At 54.0% G+C, this 9,341-nt stretch overlaps 1 protein-coding gene across 1 annotated transcript in view; it reads left to right on the top strand.

Annotated features, from left to right (window-relative positions):
• PARP6 (poly(ADP-ribose) polymerase family member 6) overlaps positions 1-9,341 on the top strand; it is a 31,159-nt gene that overhangs the window by 8,746 nt on the left and 13,072 nt on the right. Inside the window, 6 exon segments of the mRNA XM_027767778.1 lie at positions 2,433-2,582; positions 4,130-4,340; positions 4,810-4,863; positions 6,401-6,496; positions 7,759-7,851; positions 8,375-8,500. Coding sequence (XP_027623579.1) covers positions 2,433-2,582; positions 4,130-4,340; positions 4,810-4,863; positions 6,401-6,496; positions 7,759-7,851; positions 8,375-8,500 — 730 coding nt within the window.

Raw genomic sequence — 9,341 nt, 5'->3', positions numbered from 1 at the left:
GACACCGCGCCACCTGCTGGGCCCTTTTCTTTTCTTTTTTTTTTTTTTTTTGAGATTTTTGCCATAGGGTGTATGCGCTCACTGAAGAGACAGAGACAGAAAGTGAGAAATCAACCCCCTTGGGGGACAACCATGCTACAGTCCCTTCTCCTCCATTCTCTTCCTGAGATCTTGCATGCACTCACACGTGCCTAGCGTGAGTTTGGAGCCACCAGATCCAGGACTCAAACCGTGGCCAGCCACTTGAGAGTCCCCTGACATAACTGCTATGTCATCTGCTGGTCCCGACAGCCAGACAATTACAAAGAAAGAAAGAAGGGGGCTAGCTGGTGGCGTGGTAGTTAAGGGCGCTGGACTCCCACGTGACTGACTGCTGTTCGCCTCCTGGACCTGGCGGCTTGCTGTCTCTCTCTCTCTCTCTCTCTTTCTCTCTCTCTCTCTTGCTCACTCGCTCTCTCGCTCTGTCCCTCTCAGGTCAAATAAAAATAGTAAATAAATAAAGTAATCCTTTAAAAGAAGAAAAGAAAGAAAGTCACCCGAATAAAAAAAGGGCAAGAAGTGAGGGGTGAGCAGCAAGGGGGAAGAGCCAACCTGCCCTGGGCAGCTAGACGAGGGCACGAGGGGAGGCGCTGGGCGGCCGGTGGGGCGCGGGCGTTGGCGCGAGCTTTGGGAAAGGAGCGCAGAGGTGGTGTGGGTAGTTCCAGGTCTCTGAAGAGACGCGCTGGACCTAGAGTACAAGTGGAGGAGTTGATCTTAGAGGGTCCTCTTGTCTTCAGAGAGAGAGGTTGAGGTAGGGTGTAATGGAAATAAGTTTCGTAGTAGGACTGAAAATGAAGGGAGCCCGTATCTGATGACTTTCTCTGTTAAGGACAGCAGGGCTGGCCCCATAGCCCAATGGTTAAGGCAGCCAGCTCCCACATGGCCCACTGCACAGTTCAAATACAGATCCGGCAGCCCGAGAAACCTGCTGGGCACGTGTGTCCGAAATCCTGACAGGGCGAAGACACGGAGGAGAAGGGATCGCCCTGCTGGCAGAAGGGGTGTCCTGTCCCTCTTCCTCATGTATGAGCACAGGCACCTGCTGGCAGATTAATAAAAAAGCCTGATCGTTTGAAGGAAAAGTTAGGAGCTTAAGGAATGTGATAAGGGTTTAGAGTAAGAACTTGGAACAGTGTTAGAACTGGCCAGGGACAGCAGAGAGGACTGGCAGGTGGAGCCGAGGGTCCAGCTGCAGTTGGAGACCATGAAGGTGGGGATGTAACTTTTTTTTTTTTTTGGAGAGGTTTTCGCTATAGGGTGCATGTGCTCGCCAGACAGAGAGACATAGAGACAGAAAGCGAGAAATCACCCCCCAGGGGGGATGGCCACGCCGCAATCCCTTCTCAATGCTCCTCTCAGGATCTTGGGCACACACGCACACGCACCCAGCGTGAGTTTTAAGCCACCGGGTCTGGGACGCGAACTGCAGTCGACTGTGTGGGAGTCCAGCGACATAGCCATTACGCTAACTGCTGGTTCCCGAGGTGGGGATGTAACTTTTCACTCGACACCGTCAGCACCCACCATGGCCCCGTCCTTCCTGCTCCTCCCAAGGCAGAGGGTGGCCCTCTGCTCGTCCCACCTCTGGTGTTCCGCTCTGTATAGGCATTCCTTATAATAAATCTCAAATATTTTGATAACAAATATCAAAATACTCAATAAATCCCTTAAGAAAGGCTTGCCTTTTTTAAAAATAGATTTATTTATTTAAGTCTATTATTATTTTTTAATTTGACCAGAGAGAAAGGGAAAGTGAGACAGCAAACCACCGGGTCTGAGACTCAAACTTTGGTCACCCATGGGAATCCAGTGCCTCTAACCACTGTGCTACCTGCCCGGCCCAAAAGGCTCGCTTTTGAGAGTTCCCTGTAAAGGCAGCACCTCTCCCAGTATTCCTGGCCCGTGAGACCAGGTTAAAGGAGTGGGCATTACTGCCCAGGGGAGGTGCTTGAGGACAGGACCCCCCCGTGTGCTGGGGTCATCTCGGGGGTCTTAGACACACACTCCCCACCATAGCTAGTTTTGTAGTCTCTAGAGGTGGGAGGGTTTTAGATTAGTTACTTGTCTTAGTCCTTCTTTCTTTTTTTCTTTTTCTTTTTCTTCTTTAGGGCATGTGTGCTCACTGGGGAGAGACAGGGGAAAGTGAGAAAGCATCCCTGGGGCGATGACCACACTACAATCCCTTCTCCTCTGTTCCCCTCCTGGAGACTTGGACATATATGCACACATGCCTGGAGTGTGTTTTTAAGCCACTGGGTCCAGGACTCAAACCACATAGTTGGCCATGTGGGATCCAGCCCCTGAACCACCATGCCACCTGCTGGCCCCTTTGTCCTTATTTCTTGACCTTTGTCTCGGACTAATTGTGCTGAGCCTCTTCTTTGATCCCTCAGGATCCTGGGTATGTTCACATCCCAACAATGGAAGCACCTAAGCAACGATTTCTTGAAGACCCAGCAGGAAAAGAGGCACAGTTGGTTCAAGGCAAGTGGTACCATCAAGAAGTTCCGGGCTGGCCTCAGCATCTTCTCACCCATTCCCAAGTAAGTGCTGCCTTCAAGCCGGTCATCTCTAATCACTTTGGTCTTGTCTCAGCGCACCCCCATCTTCTCCACTCCCTCAGCTCATGTTCTCTGTCCCCTCGCTGGGTCTTCCGAGTTCTGTACCCTTTTTTTTTCCTTTTTAAGAGAGAGTTTTGACTCAGGGTGTATGCACTTGCCAAGGAGACAGAGAGAAAGCAAGAAATCACCGTGTGGGGGATGGCCATGCTGCAATCTCTTCTCTATTTCCTCGGGGGATTTTGGGCATGCACGCACATGTGCCTGGCGTGTCTGGGACTCATTCCATGGTTGACTGTGGGATCCCAGCGATGTAACCATTGTGCCATCTGCTGGTTCCCGAGTTCGTACCTTCAACCACTAACTCCACTCATGGGGTCTGCCCTTTGTCCCCTCGCCCAGCATCAGTGTTGCCCTTTCCGTGAGACAGTGCCTGGCTCATGGCCTGTACCTAGAGAAACACACCAGTCTGTCCTGTCCATCTGTGGTTCTGTAGATCTCGTTCTCAGCCCCATCCTGAGGAGACCGTCAGAGAACAGCCACCGGCTTTGTGCCCTTACGCAGCTTACATTGACTGGTTACCGAGGTTCTGAGATGCACGTTGCTCCATTCTTTGAGCCCAGGTCTGCGGTTTTCTCCCTGGTGCCTTCTGATCTCCCCAAAGGCAGATACAAACCCAGATGTGTAGCCTCCTGGGCAGCAGCGTGGCGGTCTCACTTGTGGACAGTGGACTGTTTGGGCCAACTACCTGTCTAGCTCTGTGTTTAGCCCTGAGTCAGAATCTCTTAGTCTCTCTCTCTCTCAGACACAGACACTTGGTCTGTCTGTCCGTAAATGAGACCAGTGGCGTCTCCAAGCAGTCATTCCATACCTGGTCTGGGTGCCTTGGTGAGCTAGGCTTTACCTCCGTCTACCGTCCCTGCCCCGTTTTGAAGAGCACACAAATAACGACAGAAAAATCCGTTCTGAGGGCCAGCCAGTGGTGTGGTGGCTAGGCTGCTGGATCCCACATGACCAACTACCCAGGTTGAGTCCCAGACCTGGTAGTTTGAGAAACATGCCAGGGGCCGGCAGGTGGCATGGTGGTTAAAGGTGCTGGACTCTCTCACATGGCCAACCGTGGTTTGAGTCCCAGACCTGGTGGCTTACTTTCTCACTTCCTCTTGCTCTGTCCTTCTCTGGTCAAATTAAAATATGTAAGTAAATAAATAAAGTTAAATAAAATATATTTAAAACAATAAAAGAAAAACATGTGCGGTGCACGTGCACTGTGCCCCAAATACCAAGAGGATTGCTCCATGGCCATCTCCCCTGGCGGTGCCTTCTCACTTTTCTTCTCTCTCTATCTCTGATAAGCGTACACGCCCTATCTAGAGAATGTAACGCAAGAAACCAGTTCTGAGGGGTGATCAGCTTGCTTTGGTAGTCTTTAGGACCCAGTGGAACTCCCTTGGGTGTGAGTGACAGAGCCTCAGCCGTCTGCCCTCTCCAGCTAAATGGCCTCTGCCTCCACCCCCTCTGCCCTCTCCCAGGTCCCCCAGCTTCCCCGTCATTCAGGACTCCATGCTGAAAGGCAAACTGGCCGTACCGGAGCTTCGAGTGGGGCGCCTCATGAACCGGTCCATCTCCTGCACCGTGAAGAATCCCAAGGTGGAGGCGTTCGGCTACCCTCCCAGCCCCCAGGCAGGTCTCCTGTGCCCCCAGCACGTGGGCCTCCCTCCCCCAGCACGGACCTCTCCTTTGGTACATGGACTGGGGAGGGTCTGGCCGGGACGTTGGGGGCGGGTGGAGGTGGAAACGTGGGAGCATTGCTTCTCAAAATGGGGTGGGAGTTTAGCTGTCCAGACGTCGTGAATCAAACCTGGCCACGTACTGGGCGTGGGTAGAATGCAGCACGTTCCTCGTGGCCAAGGACTTGTATCTAAACTGTCCGGCCAGCCTCTCTGACCGTAGCCCCAAGAAAGCAGGTGTGATTTTGCGAGGTGGTGGTTGGGACTGGGCGGTCGGTTGCTGTACTGACCTACGCTGCCTGCCTCCAAGAGGGCCAAGGTCAGCTCGGCCCTGTTCCGAAACCTTTGGTGAGAGTCTGAAAGTCTTCTCTGCAGCTTTGGGAGAGCTAGGGCTTAGCCACCCTAGGGGTATCCTAGGTGGTGGCGTGAGCGAGGTCTGTAGGCCTCGGCCTTACAGGAGACTCACTCTGTCCTCTCACCAGGTCAGTGGCCACTGCAAGAACATCCCCACTCTGGAGTATGGCTTCCTCGTCCAGGTAATCAGCCGGAGCTTCTGACGCGCTCACACCTCCCAGCTTCTCCGTCGCGTAAGGACCCCGAGTTACGTGCTCCCCGAGCTGTACCAAGTGCTCAGCGGGTAGGAGAAGAGGAGGCAGCTGGCGGCACTACTGGGGCAGCAGCACCCGCACTGCAGTTAAAGCTTACGGTGCTGGCCCAGCAGGGCATAGTGGTTATGGTGCTGGACTCCATGTGACCTGCCGTGGTTTGGGTCCCGGACTCGGCAGCTTCAAACTCGATCTGGGAGCATGTGTGTGCATGTGTGCCCAAAATCCCGGAGGAAATGGGATGCCCCCGGGGCGTCACTTCTCACTCTGTCTCTGGACAGCGCATGTGCCCTATAGCAGAAATTTCTAGGAAAAGAGCAAAGCTTACACTGTCAGGAGAGGGCTGAGCAGTAATTCCCTTCAGATAGTCCCGCACCCCTTGCTCCGGTGGCCCTCTGGTTTCCTCCTGAGCCCATTTCTCAGCTCAGTCGCTACCAGTCATTCTGTTCGCCTCTAGACCTTGTCACCCCTGACAGGCTTCCACTTCTGCATGGCTGTCACTTCCTGTCTCGGTCCCTCCCGGTCTTCCTCCCATCTGCCTATTGCAGTCAGGGCTTGGGTGCCACCTGTCCCTCAAAGCCTTTCGACGGCTGCCCTAGCCAGACATGTGCTCGCCCTCCCCGTGGAGCTCACACGTCCTTGGTGGTTCACGTGCCGCCTGAATGCCGCGTGCCCCGTGCTGCCACCTTGCGTAGTCGCGAGCTTGCACACGTGCCACTTCTCCCCTGTGGAGCTGAGTGAGCGAGCAGACAGGTGAGCTCTGGTATTAGGGCAGTCGAGCCCTTTCACAGAGCCGGGGGTGTGGTAGGCGTTTGGTGAATCTGTGTTAGGTGAACAAGCAAAAACCCCTTGTGTGTGCCATTGCTGCCCAAGGACTTGCGAAACAGGACAGCCTGACGTGTACACAGAAGCCATGTTAGAACCGTGGTGAGGAAAGAGTTGAGGTCCCTGCCGCAGGGCCTCTCTGGATCCATCCGTCTCCTCGGCACAGATGTGTCTGGTTCTGACCAGGGGATTGGCTACTTGTTCAGGTGGTCGGAACGGCTTCTCAGACCCTCTGCTGTCTGGTCACGGATTGAGTATCTGCCCCAAAGTGGGGACAGTCTGTAATTACCACAGCCACTCTCCATAGTTCGATTAGCACCTGCTGTTCATAAACGTGAAACGGAAGTTATCTCATCGCTTGCAGCTCCTCTCAGGTCACATTCTAGGTTATAAGCAAGCCAAGGCTCAGCTAACTGACTTGCCCAAAGCTATGGATGATGCTATAGCAGAGGCGGGACTTGAACCCAGGTCTCCTGAACCAAAAGCTGCATGGACCTCACTCTGCTACGCAGTCAGGCCACCCCCTCGGCTGAGTGCAGTAGAGCCAGCCAGGCCCAGGGCTGCCCAGGGGTTGGAGAAGAAGCCCAGGTTATTTCTCTTGTCCGCCTGCACTCAGAAGGACTGAGCGTGGCTCTCTCCCCAGATCATGAAGTATGCGGAGCAGAGGATTCCGACGCTGAACGAGTACTGTGTGGTGTGTGACGAGCAGCACGTCTTCCAGAACGGATCCATGCTCAAGGTAGAGGCCCTTGCCCTGTGGCCCTCTTCTTAGCCAAGAGCCTCTCACTCCTCATTTCTCCTCCTTCCTGGGTCTGTAGTAAAGGTGAAATTCTGCCTCATCTCAGACTCTAGAAGTAACTGTTCTCAGAAACCGAGTCTTAGCAGTCTTGTTTGTTGAAACTAGGATATGAGGGTATCTTAGAGTGTCTAATCCCTACCCGGTTTAAAAATAGGGTTAGGGGCTAGCAGGTGGCGTGGTGGTGAAGGTACTGGACTCCCACGTGGCCGACTGCAGCTTGAGTCCGGGACCTGGCAGCTTACTTTCTCACTTTCCCTCTCTGTCTCGCTCTCTTGTGCCCTGTGGCAAATTAAATAACAGTAGTGATAAATAAAATTAATAATTCTTTAGAAAACAATGAAGAACTAGGGCTTGGGTTAGCCATTGGCCTGGTGGTTAAGGCCACTGCATAGAGTGCAGACCCAGTGGCTTGAGAGACATGCCAGGCCTGTGTGTGTGCACGCCCAAAATCCTGAGAGGAGAAGGCACTCTGTTACCTCCCCCGTCTTTGATGAGCACATGTACTCTGTAGCTAACTAAAACTACAGTCGGGCCCCGGTGCTGGCTGCTGGACTGGACACAGCAGGTGTGGAGAGTGGCGAGCAGGACTGCCGAAGGTGGAGGGCTCAGAGGAGTCCGCTCCAACCCTAGGGGTGTCAGTGAGACGTTTTAATTCAGACTTGACTTATTGGGGCCAGCAGGTGGCCAGGTGGCTAAGGTACTGGATCCCACATGGCTGACCGTGGTTCGAGTCCCCAACCTGGTGGCTTACTTTCTTACTTTCCCTCTCTTTCTCTAGTGAGCACAAATTAAAAGAATAAGTAAAAATTAAATACTTACTTTTAAAATGTGCTGTATCTAACTAAAATAATAAGGATAAATTCAATTAAATAAATAATTCCCCCCTCCCAAAAAAAGACTTGGGGCCAACAGGTGATGTGGTTAAGGCACTGGACTCGCCACAGCCGCAATTTGAGTCTTGAACCTGGCGGCTTGCCTTCTCACGCTCCCTTCCCCCTTTCTCTCTGTTTCTCTCTCGGGTAAGCACAAATTAATACTAATAAATACAATTTAAATCTTTTAATAAAAGAATTTATGATAGTTTTCTCCTGACATAGGGGACCTAGGTCCTTCCCTTGTCTAAGTCGGGGTTCTCCCTCTCTCCTCCCACCTTTTGAACGCACACCCTGTGCCACTGCCACCCGCCGACTGCGTCCGCTCAGCCAGCTGTGTGCACGCGTGAACTGTGCGTCTTCTCCTTCTACACGCTGGGCGTCATGTCCGGAGCGGCGGAGGAGGTGGCTACTGGAGCAGAGGTACGAGAGCAGGAAAGTGTCCAGGGAGTTGGGGTGCAGAGGGGGGTACCCTGCAGTGTCACTGCTCGGACTTCCCCTCCGGAGTTCTCGTACGTGACGACGTTTGCGGTCGTACTGTATGAAACAACCCCCGTACCAACGCCGACAGCCGCTTGCCAGGGCCCAGTACGGAAGTTGCAGCTGTCCGCGCCGCGCAAGTCCCGTACAGTTATTTACGGGCCGGAGGCTGTGATGGCGCTCCGTAAGGAAGCGAGTACAGCGCACTTGTGCTGGTCTGCTGTGTAATAGTGGTCTCCGTGAGCCCCTGCACAGAGCTCCGCCTCACGCTTCTCATCGTCACCCACGGGGGTACTTTTACCTTCCTCCTCCACGTTGGTATTACCTGAGGGGCTATATTCTTGCATCTTCTGATTAAAGAGCCGCACACATGCCCGCTCTGTAACGGCACAGTGGGGGGAACCGCTGGGCAGCTGCCCCCAGGATCAGGACGCACCTTAGCTTTGTCACCTCTCCCCGCTCTGAGGTGGTGGACCTGCTGGTGGCCATGTGCAGGGCAGCGCTGGAGTCCCCTAGGAAGAGCATCATCTTTGAGCCTTACCCCTCCGTGGTGGACCCCACCGACCCCAAGACTCTGGCCTTTAACCCGAAGGTACGGTTGTTCGGGGAGTCAGGGCAAAGGAGCAGAAGGGTCAGAGGGTGGGGCGCCGGCTGCTGTGCTGGTGCAAGGGGCAGGGGAGTGGGGCGCTTGTGCTTGGGAGCGCTGGAGCCTCAGGGTTTAGCTGGTTCAGGACGTGAGGAGGGCTGAAGAATAGACGTGAGTTCTGTCTTGCTGGGGAGGAATATAGGCTTTGGGGCTGGTCAGGCGTGGATGCGCTTAGCTTTTGCTGCTCCCTAGCCGAGCCGTGTCAGACCTCAGCCTTCCTGCACCTCCACTTTATTACCGTGAAAAGGGAATGATCCTTACCTTGCGAGCTATTCTAGAAATGGGAGATGGTGTTTGTGAAGTACCGCAGTAGTCAGGGATCAGTGCTCCAGAGAAACAGAACCAAGCGAGGCTGTGCCTACATAGGGAGGAGGCTTGCTGGGAAAGGCCTCTGGCAGTCAGCAGGCTGGAAGCCCCCGAGAGCCGGTGGGGTAGCTTCCATCCTTGTCTAAAGGCCCACCCCTCAGAGCTGATGGCAGAAGTTCTGCTACCAAAGCCAGCAGTCTTGAGAGCCAAGAAGAGCCGTTTTCATTCAGATCCAAAGGCAGAGAAAGACTGTAATGCTTGCTCACATAGGGGAGGGGTCAGCCCTGTTTTCTGCAGATCTTTGGTCAATTCGACGAAGCCTCCCACAGCAAGGGCAGTCTCCATGCTCAGCCGCTGACTCGAGCGTGGCTCCTGGCCCAGGCCCCTGTAGGTGCTCTCAGAGGTGACGGGGCAGGAGCTGTCACCCTGTGGCCCTGTCGTTCTGGCATGTGAGGCTGACTTCATGGACACCCAGCACGAC

Source organism: Tupaia chinensis, unplaced genomic scaffold (assembly GCF_000334495.1).
Source record: "Tupaia chinensis unplaced genomic scaffold, TupChi_1.0 Scaffold144682_1, whole genome shotgun sequence".
NCBI lineage: Eukaryota > Metazoa > Chordata > Mammalia > Scandentia > Tupaiidae > Tupaia > Tupaia belangeri.
The sequence above is the reverse complement of the archived record's forward strand: the minus strand, read 5'-3'. Positions and strand labels throughout refer to the sequence as shown.